Source organism: Pan troglodytes, chromosome 1 (assembly GCF_028858775.2).
Source record: "Pan troglodytes isolate AG18354 chromosome 1, NHGRI_mPanTro3-v2.0_pri, whole genome shotgun sequence".
Lineage (NCBI taxonomy): Eukaryota > Metazoa > Chordata > Mammalia > Primates > Hominidae > Pan > Pan troglodytes.
Window position 1 is genome coordinate 206,333,313 of NC_072398.2, and position 18,963 is coordinate 206,352,275.

An 18,963-nucleotide genomic window follows, 5' to 3' on the forward strand; every position below is an offset into this window, starting at 1 on the left:
TCCTGATCCTGTTTATAAAATGGGAACACATTTTGGTTTGGCCATAATTCCCTATTCTCAACCTCCACATATGAGTATGAGAGTACTACAAATATCATCAGCTCCACTCTACGGACTCTGAGTCCAGCCCTGGATCTAATCCTATAGCCACAACTTCAGAAACATGTTCATGCAGATACAAATCAGCTTAAAATGGCATTAAGGAATACCAGCACATGAACAGATGCTCACCGTCACCAGCCATGTGGCAAATGCAAATCAAACACAGTGAGATAGCACTTCACGCCCACTAGGATGGTTATAATCAAAATGACAGATAATGACAAGTATTGACAAGGACATGGGGAAACTGGAATCCTCACACACTGATGTAGGAATGTAAAATGGCGCAGCTGTGGCTGGGTGCGGTGGCTCACACCTATAATCCCAGCACTTTGGGAGCCCGAGGCAGGTGGATCACCTGAGGTCAGGAGTTCAAGACCAGCCTGGCTAACATGGTGAAACCCCACCTCTACTAAAAATACAAAAATTCGCCAGGCGCAGTGGCGGGCACCTGTATAATCTCAGCACTCAGGAGGCTGAGGTAGGAGAATCGCTTGAACCTGGGAGGCAGAGGTTGCAGTGAGCCGAGATCACACCATTGCACTCCAGCCTGGGCAACAAGAGCAAAACTCCGTCTCAAAAAAAAAAAAAAAAAAAAAAAAAAAAGGTGCAGCTCCTAAAAACATTAAACATACAGTTACCACATGACCCAGCAATTCCAAATCTTAGGCACATATATCCAACAGCGTCAAAGCACATGCCCACACAGAAACTTGTATGCAAATGTTCATAGCAGCTTTATCCTAGTAGCCAGAAGGTGGAAATAGCCCAAATATTCAACTGATGGATAAACAAAACATGGTATATTCAAACAAAGGAATACTATCGAACAGTAAAAAGAAATGAAGTGGCTGGGCACGGCGGCTCACGCCTGTAATCCTAGTGTTACCAGAAAGGGGTCCTGATCCAGACCCCAAGAGAGAATTCAGGGTGAGTCCACAGAGTAAAGTCAAAAGTCTGTTTATTAGGAAAGTAATGGAAAAAAAAGTCTACTCCATAGGCAGAACAGCGGCATGGGCTGCTCGACTGAGTATACTTATAGTTGTTCCTTGATTATATGGTAAACAAGGGATGGATTATTCATGAGTTTTCCAGGAAAGGGGCATGGATTTCTTGGGACTGAGGGTACCTCCCCACTTTAGACCATAAAGGGTAACTTCCGGAAGTTGTAAACTGTCACCGTGCTGGTGGGAGTGTCTTTTAGCATGCTAATACATTATAATTAGTATATAATGAGCAATGAGGATGACCAGAGGTCACTCGTCACCATCTTGGTTATGGTGGGATTTGGCCAACTTCTTTACCACAGACTTTTATCAATCAGCAAGGTCTTTGTGACCTTTATCTTGTGCCAACCTCCTGTCTCATCCTATGACTAAGAATGCCTAACCTCCTGGGAATGCAGCCCAGCAGGTCTCAGCCTTATTTTACCCAGCCCCTATTCAAAATGGAGTTGCTCTGGTTTGAACACCTCTGACACCAGCACTTTGGGAAACTGAGGCAGGTGAGTCACTTGAGTCCAGGAGTTCGACACCAGTCATGGTGAAACCCCATCTGTACTAAAAAAATGCAAAAATTAGCCGGGCATGGTGGTGCATGCCTATAATCTCAGCTACTTAGGAGGTTGTGGTGGGAGGGTTGCTTCAGCCTGGGAGGTCGAGGCTGCAGTGAGCCATGACTGCCTCACTGCACTCTGGCCTGGGTGACAGATAGACATCCTGTTTCAAAAAATAAAAATAAAAAAATAAAAAAGAAATGAAGCACTGATGCCTGCTATAACATGAATGAACCTGGAACACACTGTGCTAAGTGAAAGAAGCCAGACAAAAGGCCCAATACTGTATGATTTCAGTGAAATGTACAGAACAGGCAAATCTATAGATAGGAAAGTACTTGCCAGGGGCTGGGGCTAAAAGAACTGTCAGGGTAATTGAAGTGACTGTTAATGAGCATGAAGTTTCTTTTTGGGGTGATGACAGTGTTTTGGAATAGATATTGGTGATGGTTGCATAACCTCTGAATACCACTGAGATGGTGAATTTTACGGCATGTGAGTTAAATCTTAAAAAAAAGAGAAATAAATTGCCTTAAATGGGGCTGATCTAAAATCCGTTTTAGTCACCTAAGCTAAATTTTGCCATAATTACAAGAATGGCTATGTGTCATGTTAGAATGGGAAGCTGTCTTTGTGGTATCATTGCATTATATGTATTAACTGACACATTTAAATCTTCAAAAACTCTTGAGATAGATTCCATCATTTCCATTGAAGAAGAAATGGCACCACTTCAAGGTCAAGTAACTTGCCCAAGACCACACAGTAGGAGCTATGGTAGAAATCCTGGTTCACCAGACTCAGTGTGCAGTCTGCAAATCGTTTGCATGTCTGCATACCCAGTAGGTGGATGCTCCTTAAGGACAGCAACCATCTTTTCTTTTTTTTTTTTTTTGGAGTGAAATGGCACAGTCACTGCTCACTGCAGCCCTGACCTCCCAGGCTCAAATGATCCTCCCTCCTCAGCCTCTGGAGTAGCTGGAACTACAGTCACATGCCACCATGACCTGCTAATTTTTAGGCTTTTTGTAGAGATAGGAGTCACCTATGTTGCCCAGGCTAGTCTCAAACTCCTGGGCTCAAGCAATCCCCCCACCTCGGCCTTCCTAAAGTGCTGGGATTACAGACATGAGCCACTGCGTCTGGCCTCTTCATTTTACCTCAAACCCTGGTAGTATCTGGCCAGTATGGATGTAATGATAATTAAATTTATTCATTCATCGAATGAATACACTGGAATACCGTGTACAGTGGTACACAGCCATGAATAAGACAACTTCCTAGCGAGCAAAAATGCATCATTTTAGGTAGCAAAAGTTGACATCCATGAAAACAAAGGAGAGGGAATTAGGGAAGTGTCTGAGGCAAACCAAGTAAAGAAACAAGCAATAAGAGCAGGAGTGCCTTCCAGGATAAAGGCACAGTGGGCACGGTACAAAAATCTCTGAAAGAGAAGTCAGCTTTTTGGAAAAAAAGGAAGACAGGGTGGCCAGCATGGCTTGAGTAGACTGCTGAGTGACAATAAAGTTGCCAAAGCCAATTTGGCCCAATCCTATTAGAACTTGCAGGCCATAGTAAGAAATTTGCGTTTTATTCTAAAACAGCTTTCTGAGGATTTTTAGCAGACCTGTGATCTGACTTGGGCTGTAGGGAACAGCATGCACAGGTATTGGGGAGTGGACAGTATGGCCACTGATTATAAGGACTCTTCAATTTTGAATAAATCACAGTGACAGGCACTGAAATGGACTGAGATCAGGATCGTATAAAAAATCCTATTTTAGACATGTTAATTTTGGTATGCCTTTTATGGTATTATGGCCGGATATGGTGCCTCATGCCTATAATCCCAGCACTTTGGGAGCCCGAGGCAGGCGGATCACTTGAGGTCAGGAGTTCGAGACAGCCTGGCCAATATGGTGAAACCCCGTCTCTACTAAAAATAAAAAATTAGCAGTCAGGCACGGTGGCTCACGCCTGTAATCCCAGCACTTTGGGAGGCCGAGGTGGGTGGATCACCTGAGGTCAGGAGTTTAAGAGCAGCCTGGCCAACTTGGCGAAACCTTGTCTCTACTAAAAATACAAAAAATTAGCCGGGTGTGGTGGCAGGCACCTGTAGTCCCAGCTACTCGAGAGGCTGAGGCAGGAGAATGGCGTGAACCCAGGAGGCGGAGCTTGCAGTGAGCCGAGATCGCGCCATTGCACTCCAGCTTGGGCGACAGAGCGAGACTCCGTCTCAAAAAAAAAAAAATTAGCCAGGCATGGTGGCGGGTGCCGGTAATCTCAGCTAATACTAGGGAGGCCGAGATGGGAGAATTGCCTGTACCTGGGAGGGGGAGGTTGCAGTGAGCTGAGATCGCGCCACTTGAACTCCAGTCTGGGCGACAGAGCAAGACTCCGTCTCAAAAAAAAAAAAAAAAAAAAAAAAAATTAGCTGGGCATAGTGGCATGGTGGTAGGCCCTTGTAGTCCTAGCTACTCGGGAGGTTGAGGCAGAATTGCTTGAACCCGGGAGGCAGAGGTAACAATGAGCCGAGATCGCACTACGGCACTCCAGCCGGGCAACAGAGGGAGGCTCTGTCTCATATAAATAAATAAAATAAATGGCATTATCAAGCAGGTAGCTCAACAGGAGCCTAGCTCAGGGAGAAGTTTGAACTGGAGATTAAACACCTCAAACATAAAGATGACACTTAAAATCACGAGACTAGGGGTTAAGTATAGGGAAGGCAACCAAGCACAAAAAAAGGCATACTACATCACTGCATGTTTAAAAGGACCCTTTAGAGACAAAAGTTAGTGAGGTAGGAGGACGACTAGTGTTGCTTAAAAGAACACGAGTGTGAGTCAACAGAGTGAATGATTGAGCCCAATCCTGCAGAGGTCTAATAAAATAAGGATTCAGAACTGATTGTTCAATTTGGCAAAAGGCAGGCTATGGCTAATCTTAAGAGCAGTCAAGTGGAGGAATAAAAGCCTACGGAGTAAGTAAACAAATGGACTGAATGATTGGCTAGACCCAAGTACAGCTGACCCTTGAACACAGGTTTACACTACATGCATCCACTTATAGGCAGATTTTTCCACCTCTCCCATTGCTGGGACAGCAAGACCAACCCCCTCCCTCTTTTTCAGCCTCAGAGATGCCCAGGCTGGAGTGCAGTGGTGTGATCATGGCTCACAGCAGCCTCAACTTCCAAGGCTCAAGTGATCCTCCCACCTCAGCCTCATGGGTAGCTGAGGCTATAGGCACACACCACCATGCCTAGGGCTTTTTTAAAAAAAGTTTTTTGGAGATGAGGTCTCGCTATTGTTGTCCAGGATGGTCTCAAATTCCTGGGCTCAAGCAATCCTCTTGCCTTGGCCTCCCAAAGTGTTGGAATTACAGGCATGATCTACCATGCCTGGCAGGTACATTTTTAGGAAGTAAAAAAATTATACTTGAATTTTTGCCTGTGCAAGGGGTCAGTGCCTCAACCCTCTCATTGTTCAAGGGCCAACTCTACTCTGATGATGTTCACTGGTTTGTTCATATTGGAAAGGAAATGTCAGCAAAAATCATCTTAGAAAATAAGTATTATGTGCTTTTCTTTTATCATAGAATTGTAAAATCAAAAGGAGCCATGTAGAAGGCCCTTGAAAATTCTTAAGTTGCTGCACACACATAAAATTCTATTATCATGGATAGAGCGTAGAGTCACTCACTCTACACTACCTTAGTGCAGTCCCTATAGAAGTTTCATCAAGCTTTTTTGCTTGTTACAAATCACTTTAAACCTGTAAAACACCTGTAAAAACAGCTCCTCATTGTTGAAGGTATATTTACTGTCCATGTCCTTTGAAAGATGTTTTTACCATCTTTATTTCAATAATTAACTGTGGTGAGTGCTCTAAAGGGAAAGTCTCAGCATGTGATTGGAACATTTAGAATACTGGTGGGAGAAGTCCACCAGGCAAAGGGAAGAGCACTGCAATCAGACAAACAGTGTCTGTGTCTCCCCTAAGGCAGAAGGAGCGGTGCGGTGGCTCGCACCTGTAATTCCAGCACTTTGGGAGGGCGAGGCAGGCAAATCACAAGGTCAGGAGTTCAAGACTAGCTTGGCCAAGATGGTGAAACCCCATCTCTACTAAAAATATTTAAAAAATAGCTTGGCGTAGTGGCGGGCACTTATAATCCCAGCTACTCGGGAGGCTGGGGCAGGAGAATCACTTGAACCCAGGAGGCGGAGCTTGCAGTGAGCTGAGATTGTGCCACTGCACTCCAGCCTGGGTGACAGAGCAAGACCTCAACCAAAAAAGAAAAAAAAAAAAAAGAAAGAAATTAAGATTGTAAGCATTTTCTTCCTTGTTTTGCTTCAACTGCCAGAACTTAAAATCAAACTATACATGCGTCGACCTGCTCAGCTTAGGTTTCTGGTGAACTTCTTTCATACGAATGTTGCTGTTTTACCTCACACTATGTTAACAACCCCAAGTTTCCCCAAATTTTCGTTACACTTAGTTTTAAATGCAAAACAGACTTGGTTGTAGATAGCCAAATATTACGTGCGCACGCGCACACACACACACCCAACCCCCCCCCCCCCCCCCGCCCCTGACAGAGGGTGTTCCAGTCATTCCTTAGCCTTTGTTCACTTCCTAACATGCCAGCAGGCTCCTTCTGCCTCAGGGAAGACACAGACACTGTTTGTCTGACTGCAATGCTGTTCCCTTTGCCTGGTGGACTTCTCCCACCAGTATTCTAAATGTTCCAATCACATGCTGATTCCCTTTATAGCACTCACCACAGTAATTATTGAAATAAAGATGGTAAAACCTTAATTTCATCACCTTTTCTTTCCCCTGCCCAACTCCCAACACACCAAAAGGTTTACATAGGCACTACTAAGTAAGTAAAAGTGAGTGGCAAAATTTTTAAATTTAGAAATTTATTCTGTTTAATCCACAAGCTTTATATAGCTTTAGTTTAAAAAAAATCAAAAAAAAAAAATCAAAACAAAAACAGTGAAACCAAGACACTATTCCAAAGTCTGCGCCCTTCCAGCCTTCCAAATACAAGAGGCTCTGAAAGTTGTATGTACCAATTGGAAGAACAAGACAAAAATATGAACAGAGCCATGACATTTCATTAAACAAATTGTATGTAACTGAAGGATCCTTTCTGGGACTAGCTCATTGCCTTTACAAAAGAAAAAAACAAAACAAAAAAAACAAAACCAGAAGAACAGAATGAGAGTCCAGTGTTCCAAATCAACTTGTTACACATCAATATAAACCCACAGTGTCCTGGCAAACAACATGCTTTCATTTTCTGTCTCATCCTAGAGCTCGAATCCTGATTCATTTCAGCAGAGACTCCACAGGCAACAGGAAAGATTGTGGCATTAAAATATTCATTTATACTTTTGTGGTAGTTCAAAACAGTGGTCTTATTTCTGGGCAAGCTTACAGACCATACAAGGTCAGAAGCATAACTTAAATGGGAGCTAAGACTCAAATGAAAAAAATAAGAAGAAAGAAAAACAAAAACAAAATCAAAACCAAAAAAACAAACAAAAAACCCCTCTGGGAATAGCCAGGGCATTTAAAGGAACCATAAAAATGCCAACAGTATTTAAACCCCCTTTTTTAAAAAGGGAATTTTTTTTGGCTTAAAATATTTCACTCAATGAATTATGTCAGCTGTCAATGAAAGAATGTCACTAATACACTGTGGACACCTTTTGCAATGTAAATCCATGCCCCCTTTTTTTACATGTTGAACTTCAACCTAGCAATTATTACAACAAATGTTATAGTCTAAAGCTCAAACACATTTTAGCAATTTTGAAATTGAACTGCGTACAAACCAAATAAAATTTACATCATAACAAACATTTCCCCCTAAGACTGTGGGGACACTTGGGCCTTCCTCATTGATCTCAGGGCCTTTTCACGCAGGTGCTTTTCTAAATCATCAAGGTTATCTTCAGCTTCACTTTCAGTCTCCTAAAAAAAACAGAGTTTACACGGTTAAGTCTTGAGACCCTGGTGGGAAATGCCGAGTAAAGAGCAGAATCAAAGTGTGGGAGGGGAACATCACACACCGGGGACTGTTGTGGGGTAGGGGGAGCAGGGAGGGATATACCTAATGCTAAACGACGAGTTAATGGGTGCAGCACACCAACATGGCACATGTATACATATGTAACTAACCTGCACATTGTGCACATGTACCCTAAAACTTAAAGTATAATAATAATAAAATTAAAAAACAAACAAACAAAAAAACCAACCTCACAAATCTTTTGAGTACTGAACTGTATGCAAATATAATGGCCACTGTGGATAGTTAATATTTTAAATAAATAAGTCACCTTTAAAAAAAAAAAAAAAGTGTGGGGATCGCTGCACGACTGATATACTAAAACCCAGGGAACCACAAACTTTAAATGGGTGAACTGTATGGTACGTGACTTTTATCTCAGAGTAACTGGCTAATTAGTAGAAAAAACAATTTTGCTACTTCTCAAAACAAAATGACTTTGCTATCTGTACGTAAACTGCAAGACAGCCATATACAGAGTTCCTAAATACCTTCTTCGGCTCTGGCGCTGCCACTGGCTCTTCCTGTGCTAATGTGGTTGTGGCAGCTGCAATGGCTGCAGGGGTCACAGCAGCTGCAGCAGCTGCAGCCACAGCCTTTTCCTTCTTGTGTTTTTTGTGCTTCTTGTGCTTCTTATCCTTTTTGTGTTTCTTGTCCTTCTTTTTCTTCTTTTTCTTTCCACCTCCCTCCTGATCTGAATTCTAGGAAGAAAAAAAAACAACACCCAGCATTTATAATCAATCTGATTAATATTCTGTCCAACTGAACATTTTATTTCCTCAAATCCCCAATGGACAAATCTCAAGATTTCCGAAAGGCTTTGGAGGGTGTGAGTGGGGAAGGCCCAAGGCCAATTATCACCAAGAAAAGTATTCAAAAGTCAGGGGCTATCTCCAGGATGAGCTCAATTCCAGCTCCTGAACTATTTGACCTTAGACAAATTGTTGAACTCTTTCTGAGACCTTTTTACCTAAAATAAGTGTAATAATCCCTACCTGATAAAGCTCTTGTGAAAATTAAATGAGAATATCTGTAAATCACCCATAATACTTGCCTAACATGTAGCAGACTTTTAATAAATGGTACCAGCCATTAGTCTAAACACATGCCTGTATGAATGCCATGTCTCTAGCTACCATCTGAGCTCTCCTATCTTTAGAGTGGGGATGACTGGTTCTTCCTCATGACACACATACCAAATTTATGCAAAAAGCAGGCTCCTATAATTTAATCCATAATATTTCAATTTCACACTTCTAAGCAATTACTTAAAATTCCTCACAAGTTAGCTTGCACAACTATTCAGTCAACCCAATTAAATATGGACATCTGAGGCCACAGCAGGAGGATCACTGGAGGCTAGGAGTTCAAGATCAGCCTGGTCAACACAGCAAGACCCTGTCTCTACAAAAAGTCAAAAACAAAAAACCAGCCAGGTGTAGCAGCATGTGCCTATAATCCCAGCTACTTGGGAGGCTGAGGCGAAGGGATCACCTGCGTCCAGGAAGGCTGCTGTGAGCTATGATCATCCCACTGCACTCAGCGTGGGTGACAGCATGAGACCCTGTCTCAAAAACAAACAAAAAACAGATGGACACCTAACCACTGATTTTATGCAATACAGAAACCTGCCCAAGATCAGATGTATAACTCACAAATGGGAAAAAAAGTTTAAACACCAATATTTTAATGCCCCAATGACATTTTCTCTGCTTCAAAGTGACCATATACATATTTATAAAAGGGTGTCCAAAATAAGGCAGACACATACTCTTGGCGGTGATGGGCTCGGTGTTGGGCTTTTGGCCTTTTTGACCGGTACAGCTGGTGACCAGTTTGTAGACGGTGACTGAGACTGGACGGGGGATGGAGGTGCTGGGGGCTTTTTAGCTGCTGGCTCAGGAGACCCGGAGACAGATCGGGAGGATGAGACCCTCCTTACAGACTGTGGGCTTGGGGAAGCAGCCCTAGACAAAAAGGAAAAAACATTCAGCATTGAGAACAGCCATCTCTTCACATGAGAAAACCACCAACTACACTGTACAACCAGGTTATGAATTTCAAATATACCACTTAGATTGCTGGTTGATTCAACTAACATATATCCAATTTACATTACCTATGTTTCCCAGAGGGTGGCTAAGGCCCCATAATCCTCTATCTATTCTGTTAATGATGCTTCTTATGTAAGATTAGTAATGTCAGTTCCTTACATCACACACAAGAAATGTTCAATGTCTTACTCAAGTTTAGTTTTGGAAGCATACCCCTCAAAAACAAATTGATAACTGCTAAGAACCAAGTAAAAGCCTGTGGCATTTAACTTATACCACAGAAACTATCCCAAAAAATGGAATAAGATCTGTAAATAGTACCTCAAGTTTGACTTAAAAGCTCATATTCATAACTTATTCCTTTTATATGGGGGTGGGGGGAAGCTTCCAAATATAAACAGCTATGTAAGTATTCCTAATGGAAAAGCATAAAATATTTTTACTTTTTTATCTTTTTAGGTTCCGGAGTCCTGGAGACTCTCCTAATGGGCCTAGTACTTGGAGACGGGGACTGCCTTCTTTGGGGTGATGACGACGCTCCTCTTCGAATGGGTGGAGGACTTGAGGAGGTCTGAGGAGCTCGAGGCCGTGGTGAGGGCGAATGCCGTTTGTTTGGTTGTGGTGATCGGGCCTCCCTGGTAGAGCGGCTTGGGGAAGACCCTTTCCTATGCTTGGATGATAATGAAGGTGAACGTCTCTTGGTGACTGGGGAGCTTCTTTGTTTGGGAGGTGGAGAATGGGAGACCCGCCGCTTTGGTGGTGGAGATGGTGATGCTCTTCGTTTAGGAGGGGGAGGAGGTGAAGCCGTTCTTCTCTTTGGAGGTGGAGAAGGAGAGTATCTCCTCTGTATTGGAGGAGAGTATCTTCTAGGAGAAGGTGAGCGCCGACGTGGGGGAGGAGAAGGAGTCCTAGTAAAAAGATACATAATTAAGCTGAAAGGCTCAACAAAATACAGAAACAGGATGAAAAGTAATCAGTAGGTTTGGCTATACTGTAGTTAGCACTAGGCAAAGGGAATATATTTATAAGTGAACATGCTATCTTTATATTCTCACTTAAATATCAATAAAACTTGTTTATCTCAGCTGACTGCAACACAGGACACTGTCTGCAGGACTAAGTACAAAAAAGAAAAAAAAGACATTTTGATTAACAGAAATTTGCAATTTTCAGAAGATGTGAATTTGTCAATCTTTTAACATCTATACAAAATTAACGTTTTTTGAAAACAGAATCTTGCACTGTATTAACTGAACATCAGTTATTATATAATAACCAAGTAACTATATTAGCAAAACTCTATTATGGTCACCTTAGGAAGTCTGCACTTTAAAGAGGTCTCCTATGTGGTATCCTCTCTGAATGAGCATTTGGACACTGTTTGAATAATTAAGAGTTCACTGCACAAGCCTTAAAGACACTTCTACCTCCCCTCAAAGAGACTGTTCCATTTTCTGTCTCAAAAGGCCACTTTTCAGGCCAAACTGCCTAATTTCCTCTTGGATATTGCAGACTTTTAGATCAAAGTAAATTCCTGCCCAGAGTTAGCTTTACAATAGGCCATATATTTTGGCAATGTGGTAGGGCACAATTTCATCACTGTATCTGGGTAATTACTTAGTAATTCTCAACTCCCATTTCCTCACCTGAAAAATGAAAACAATACCAACTATCAAGGAAGGTCACTTTGAAGACTAGTAGTAAAGCATATAAAGCACCTAGCACTTTGCCTGGCACTTAACAGGCATTCAAGAGTGGCAGCCAGGCTGGGCAGAGTGGGTCACACCTGTCATCCCAGCACTCTGGGAGGCTGAGGCGGATCACCTGAGGTCAGGAGTTTGAGACCAGCCTGGCTACCATGGTGAAACCTCATCTCTACAAAAAATACAAAAACTGGCTGGGTGTGGTGGCAGATGCCTGTAATCCCAGCTACTCGGGAGGCTGAGGCAGGAGAATCGCTTGAACCCAGGAGGCGGAGGTTACAGTGAGCTGAGATCGGCCACTGCACTCCAGCCTGGGTGACAGAGTGAGACTGTCTCAAAAAAAAAAAAAAAAAAAGAGTGGCAGCATGTCATTACATTGCTTGGCAACATATCTGAGCAATGACATTAAAACATTTTCCCCTAATTTTTACTTTAAAATAGTTGTAAAGAAGAGCTACAAAAATAGGAGATTTGCCACTTCACCATGCTAATATTTTATATAACCATAAGAAAATTAGCAAAACTGTAAAATGAACCTCAGTGATAACTTAGTATTACTAAAATAGCAAACAACCCAGTTTTCCACTAATGAATGTCCCTTTTCTGTTCCAGGACTTAATCAATGTTCCTTTTCTGCTCCAGGACCCTACATCTCTTTAGTTCTTGCCAATCTGTGACTGTTTCTGTCATCGTCTTTCATGACTGACACTTTTGAATACTGGTCAGGTATTCTGTAGAATGACTTTCAATTTGGGTTTGTCTGATTATTTCCTAATAATAAGACTGAGGTTTGGCATAATTGGTAAGCATACTACAGAGGTATCCAGGAAATACACGATGCCAATGTTTTATTGAGGATGTTATCTTTGATTATTTAGGTAAGAGATATCTGCCAGTATCCTCTAAATTTTCTCTTTACACTTACTAGTCAATATCATCTTTTAATGTATTAACATCTTTATGACAATACGTGATTCACCTGCTATAAAATCTACCTATTTACCCATTTAAGGTCCATTTAAAGTATACAATTAAATGATTTTAGTATATTCATATAGTTCTACAGCTATTACCATCCCCATGTCCACCCCACCCTAATCTGTTTTCTATCTCTATAGATTTGTGTATTCTAGACTTTTCATAGAGATGGAATCATATGTGTTCTTTTATGACTGGCTGAACAATGCTAGTCTGCTTACTCTAATAAGATATAATCATCAGAAAGATTCAGAGATCCTTTTGTAGTTCATAAGCATGATGATTGGGTTTTCACATGCACACATGAGCTGTGCCTCTCTCCAACCTTGTTAGGAAGTGAGCACCATTACTCATCTGATGTTATCAGGGGCGGGGGGAGTTGGGGAGATGCTCCAGTTAGCATATTTGACAAAGTACCTTCGTCGTGGTGGTGGTGTGGGAGTCCTGCGCCGTCGAGGAGGAGGGGCGGGAGAAGGAGACCGTCGCCTTCTGGTGGGTGGTGGGGATGGACTTCTCCTCCGTCTACCACTAAACCAAGAAGAATTATAGTTAATTTTTTTTTCTTTTTTTTGTGTGTGTGATGGCGTCTCACTCTGTCGCCCAGGCTGGAGTGCAATGGCATGATCTCGGCTCACTGCAACCTCCGCCTCCCAGGTTCAAGCAATTCTCCCGCCTCAGCCTCCTGAGTAGTTGGGATTACAGGCACCCATAATCATGCCTGGCTAATTTTTAAAAATATTTTTGTAGAGACGGAGTTTCACCATGTTGGCCAAGCTGGTCTTGAACTCCTGACCTCAGGTGATCTGCCTGCCTCAGCCTCCCAAAGTGCTGGGATTACAGGTGTGAGTTACCACGCCTGGCCTATATAGTTAACTTTGAGTCAGTGGCATTTATAGTTAAGTGACCCAGAAGACACGGTTTCAATTATCATTAACCCCAAGGGCAGCAATGGTTACTAAGTTTCAGAACAGTGTTTTTCAAACTACAGGTCAAGATCATCAGTCAAGACCCTGGGTGGCAGCATTAAAAAACTTAATAAAACCAGAGTGTTTTACTTGTGACAAGGGTAAATACCGTTTTGTGAAATTTTTCTTTTACTCTGGATCACAATACCAAACATTCTTGACATGACACAGAGTGAAAAAGTTCGGCAACAGCACATAAGAGCACTGCTTTTTATTGGGGATGCACATTAGAACCACCTAGGAAGCTTATGTGAGATTTATGCCTACAAGGTCTGGGCTAAGGTCCAGCCAGGTGTTTTTGGGAAAGGCTCTCCAGGTGATTCTAATTCCTTATTAGGAATCAACTGCTTTAGAGACTCTAATACAGAAATTCAAAAATGCCAATAGTTGCAAGTGGCTTAAGACCCAAGTCTGGACGTCTCTGCTCCAAGCTCTTAATTTTTTTTGCCCAGGACAGGGCTCATGCTTCCTGTGAATCTGGAATTATGTTTTGTCTTGGTTCCCGTTAGAAACTAAGAAATCTCTGTTAACTGAACAGACAAAATCCTAAAAGTCACCACTAAATTTTTCAACTTAAATCTGCTTATGCTTTGTGGGGACTAAGACCTCACACTAAATACATATAAAATATTCAAAACCAGGCTCTATCTCCCCTTCTTTTCTTGAGACAGAGTCTCGCTCTGTTGCCCAGGCTGGAGTGCAGTGGCACGATCTGGGCTTACTGCAAGCTCTGCCTCCTGGGTTCACACCATTCTCCTGCCTCAGCCTCCCGAGTAGCTGGGACTACAGGTGCCCGCCACCACACCCGGCTAATTTTTTGTATTTTTAGTAGAGACGGGGTTTCACCGTGTTAGCCAGGATGGTCTTTATCTCCTGACCTCGTGAACCACCCGCCTCGGCCTCCCAAAGTGCTGGGATTACAGGCGTGAGCCTCTTTTTTTTTGAGACGGAGTTTTGCTCTTGTTGCCCAGGCTGGAGTGCAATGGCACGATATCGGCTCACTGCAACCTCCACCTCCCAGATTCAAACGATTCTCCTGCCTGAGCCTCCCGAGTAGCTGGGACTACAGGCATGCGCCACCACACCCGGCTAACTTTTTTGTATTTTTAGTAGAGATGGGGTTCCGTCGTGTTGGCCAGGCTGGTCTCAAACGTCTGATCTCAGGTGATCCACCCAACTCAGCCTCCCAAAGTGCTGAGATTACAGGCATGAGCCACTGCACCCGGCCTCTATCTCCCCTTCTAAAATACGATACTGAAGCATAATTCCAAATAATCCTTCCTCCATCTCTAAATCCTAGGAACCTGATGGCAATTTCTAATGGCATTAAACTTGAAGCTGCTGGTATATAACTTAAAATACTTTTTAAATGACAAGAAACAAAACAAAAACATCCTGGAGTAGAGCAATAAACATTAGTGTTGATTTTACTGCTGTGAGGAATCTCTTTCCAGAACAGAAAGTAGTGCCATAATTTGGTGGGGGGGTGGGGAGGGAAGGGGAGATGAAAGAGAAGAAATTGCACCGCTAATCTAACTCTGTAAAGCAATTGTTTAGTTGCTGTGCTAGCAACTTCACAAAAGCCAGAGATAATTATAGCTGGGAAAGGAATGCTTTAGCAGCCAAACTCATCTTTTTTAGGTTTTTATCTTTTATTATCATGGAGCAGTTTCCTCCACAGTGTAAATACCCCGTGCTTTGCTCCATCACAAACACTGCTCACTGGTTCCTTTCCAAGAAAACACTCTTATCGATGAGATTACCTAAAACAACACAGCTTCAAAAACTGAGCTACAAAAAGGACAGTGGGATAGCTTCAGCAAGGATAAATACTTCAAAATTCAGTGGCAGCTAAGGCCCCAAAAGCAGAAAGCTGGTTAAGACAGACTAGTGTAATGTCAAATGTATAGGTCTAAGATCCAACTTTGTCACTTTGCGGCCCTAAGAAACTACCCCATCAGGGCCGCTATCTTCTCACTTATGAGAGTAAGGCCTGAATTAGGGATTTGGCTCTAAAATTTTACAGTTTTATGGTCACAGTGACACTAATAATCAAAAGTTTCAATAAAGATATGCAGGTCGGGCCCAGTGGCTCATGCCTGTAATCCCAACGCTTTGGGAGGCCGAGGCGGGTGGATCACCTGACGTCAGGAGTTTGAGACCATCCTGGCCAACATGGCGAAATCCCTTCTCTACTAAAAATACAAAAATTAGCTGGGCATGGTGGCATGTGCCTGTAGTCCCAGCTACTCAGGAGGCTGAGGCAGGAGAATCGTTTGAACCTACAAAGCAGAAGTTGCAGTGAGCCGAGGTCGCACCAATGCACCCCAGCCTGGGTGATAGAGCCAGACTCCATCTCAACAAAAAAAAAAAAAAAAAAAGAGAGAGATATGCAACCCACCTTTCTAGTACTGGAAAGACTGAACAGGGCCAAAGCCTTCCATTCGCTTTAATTTATTATTATTATTATTATTATTATTATTAGAGAGGGAATTTAGCTCTGTTGCGAGGCTGGAGTACAGTGGCGTGATCTCAGCTCATTGCAACCTCCGCCTCCTGGGTTGAAGCGATTCTCCTGCCTCAGCCTTCCGAGTAGCTGGGATTACAGGCACGCGCCAACACTCCCAGCTAATTTTTGTATTTTTAGTAGAAATGGGGTTTCACCATGTTGGCCAGGATGGTCTTGATCTCCTGACCTCGTGATCCTCTCACTTTTAATATTTCTAAAGTTTCTCCCTAGTTTTTCTTGCCCTCCCTAATGTCACCACAAATACAAAGTCCCTCCCCCCAAATCTAAGGAGCAATAATCCTATCTCTGGAAAAGTATCCAGATACTGTTAAAAATCTGCGTGCTGCTTGATGTAAGTTGATGCAAATTATCACAAAAGAGCACAACCAGATATTAAAAATCTAAGTTCAAATAAGGGTCTAAACCAAATAGCTCATGTATAATTCTCCCTATCATTAATCTAATGTGTTAAAAGAAATACTCAAACCAAAACAACTTAGGATCTGCACATCCACAGCCACAGCCACCATATATTTAAGAATGAGATGAGGTCACCTAAATAGGAAATTAAGTCACTAAAATTTTTGACATGTAACCCTAATTTACAAAGTAGTGTCTAACCAACCTTTTAGTCACTGGCGATTGCCATCGCTTTCCCATCTGCATCCTGAGAGCAGTGGAGAAAAACAAATGTCAAGAATTCCATTCACTAAATTATTTACTTGGGTGGATTAAGTACCATTAATGGAGACATTTTTAAATATTCAAAGATGTTCAGGAGTTACTGCTATAATAGTTTATTTTTCTAATCATGCACACATATATGACATGGTGGTTTAAAATTTACCAATTCTAAATTAATTATTAATAACCACCAATAAAGCAAAAACAAAACAAAACAAAAACCCTAAAAAGCAAACAAAAATCCAACCATATCCAAATACTTGAAGGAGTTAACCAAATTCTCAAATAATCCCAAGTTATCAAATTTCATCACAATTACAGAACATCAGTGAACATCACTGAAGCAAAGATGTTACCGAGGGGAAGTCTCTTTTTGGCGCTTTCGTGGTGATGGAGAAGCACTCCGGGAAGGGGAATGTCTCCGCCGCCTGCCAACCTCACCATTCTTCACATGGGATCTCTTGGGTCGTTCATCTTCTGAGGAGGAGGAGGAGCCAGAGTCTATAATTACAAAATTAAAAAAAATTACATTAGGTTTGTGCTTGAATCTGTCCAAGTTTTCTGAAATCTAGGTGGATGGAGTGTTCACTAGGGTAAGCAAGCATGTATACAGGCCATCAGTTCTGAACAGAATCATTATCAATATATGATCAATGATTTCAAAGCCAAGCATATTCATTATTTAAATAAGACATAGAAATCATTTCCACAGTGTAATCCAATCAAGATGGCATACTCCAAGAAGTTTGAGCTGGGCACAGTGGCTCACCCCTGTAACCCCAGCATTTGGGAGGCCAAGGCAGAAAGACCGCTTGCGCCTCCTGAGTAGCTGGGATTACAGGTCTGCACCATCATGCCTAACTAATCTTTGTATTTTTAGTTGAGACAAGGTTTTGCCATGTTGGCCAGGCTGGTCTCGAACTCCTGACCTCAAGTGATCCATCTACCTCAGCCTCCGAAAGTGCTGGGATTACAGGTTAAGCCACCATACCCAGCCTGGTATATTCTTACAATAAAAAATGCAAATAGTAAAATAATAGGGTAGATTATTATTATTTTTTTGTGTGGAAACAAAGCCTTGCTCTGTTGCCCAGGCTCCCAGGCTGGAGTGCAGTGGCGCGATCTCAGCTCACTCACTGCAACCTCTGCCTCCTGGGTTCAAGGGATTCTCCTGCCTGGGCCTCCCAAGTAACTGGGATTACAGGTGTGCGCCACTATGCCCGGTTAATTTTTGTATTTTTCGTAGAGATGGGGTTTCGCCCTATTGGCCAGGATGGTCTTGAACTCCTGATCTCGGCCTGCTCACCTCGGCCTCCCAAAGTGCTGGGACTACAGGTGTGAGCCACTGCGCCCAGTCTAGATTTTTAATAGGGAAAGATGTTCTAAATATACTGTTAAGTTAAAAAGTGAGGCAACATATCTACAGCTGAGCTTCTGTGGGGTTTTTTCTTTTCCTTTTTCTATATGCACAGAAAATTTCTGAATAAAAGCTTTAGGAGGTTGGAAAAAGAATGATACGTTTCCAATTTTATACTTCTGTTTTCTGTTTCACTATTGTATCCTAGGGACCTATTACTTTTATAACAAAGTAACAGAAAATTAAATTTTGCAAAAGGACTTAAAACCAAAAAAAGAAACAATCCTGCCTCCTCAGACAGATTTCTATGTAGGCAAGTAAGTACTCATGCTGCACACATAGATGTTTATATACCAAGTATTTTTTATTAGGAAATACAGGTAGAAAAAAAACTTTCATCACCATCCATACCAGATGAAGACTGCTGGTTTTGTCGTCTGTATTGGCGTCTCTGCTGCACAGAATCTGCTGCAGCCATTTTGCCACCTTTATCTTCTTCTGAAAGATGGATGCATTTAGAAAGTGTTTCTTTAGTTAAGCATATAGAAAATTTGCAATTTGAATAGGAAAATAGTCTCTCAAACCTTCATTTGGTTGGATCAAAAATACAACTACTATATTTTTTTTAAAAAAAGAGTTTAAAATGCCAATTCACAGGCTGATTTAGACTATCTTCACCAAATATAATAAAATTTATTTAGGCATTTATTACAGGTCAGGCTGGTGCCAAGCATTTTACAAGCAGATACAGTTAACTGTCAAAAACCTCTACTGTCCCTATTTCGGAGATGAAAGAAGAAAGGCTCAGATAAGTCAATCAAAACAGAAACAGTTAAATTCTGGAATGGGGGATTCCACCCAAGTCTGTCTGCCTTCAGAGTCTTAGCTCTTACCCTATACTTAATCTTCAAGCAGAAGGGGATGACCAAATGTGCAAAAAATCAAAATCAGCTTTAAGAAAAACAAAAACAA

General features: G+C 42.0%; 1 protein-coding gene and 1 non-coding gene across 51 annotated transcripts in view; one reads left to right on the plus strand and one right to left on the minus strand.

Moving 5' to 3' along the window:
* Nucleotides 1–6,567: 6,567 nt before the first annotated feature.
* SRRM1 (serine and arginine repetitive matrix 1) overlaps nt 6,568–18,963 on the minus strand; it is a 30,992-nt gene continuing 18,596 nt past the window's right edge. For 15 of the 50 annotated variants that reach the window (XM_054680734.2, XM_054680729.2, XM_009450891.3 and 12 more), the window contains 8 exons: nt 18,403–18,489; nt 16,991–17,135; nt 16,576–16,617; nt 12,894–13,004; nt 10,239–10,703; nt 9,513–9,708; nt 8,233–8,442; nt 6,568–7,644 (listed from right to left, as the gene is read on the minus strand). In XM_054680734.2, the coding sequence (XP_054536709.1) occupies nt 7,540–7,644; nt 8,233–8,442; nt 9,513–9,708; nt 10,239–10,703; nt 12,894–13,004; nt 16,576–16,617; nt 16,991–17,135; nt 18,403–18,489 (1,361 nt within the window). In that variant the 3' untranslated portion in view covers nt 6,568–7,539. The remainder of the gene's footprint in view (nt 7,645–8,232; nt 8,443–9,512; nt 9,709–10,238; nt 10,704–12,893; nt 13,005–16,575; nt 16,618–16,990; nt 17,136–18,402; nt 18,490–18,963) is intronic. The other 35 variants (XM_063784629.1, XM_054680730.2, XM_054680700.2 and 32 more) reach the window with 3 other exon arrangements.
* On the plus strand, nt 12,732–12,836 carry LOC112207491 (small nucleolar RNA U13). Its single transcript, XR_002941920.1, has one exon. It is a non-coding gene; the product is annotated as a small nucleolar RNA U13 (small nucleolar RNA).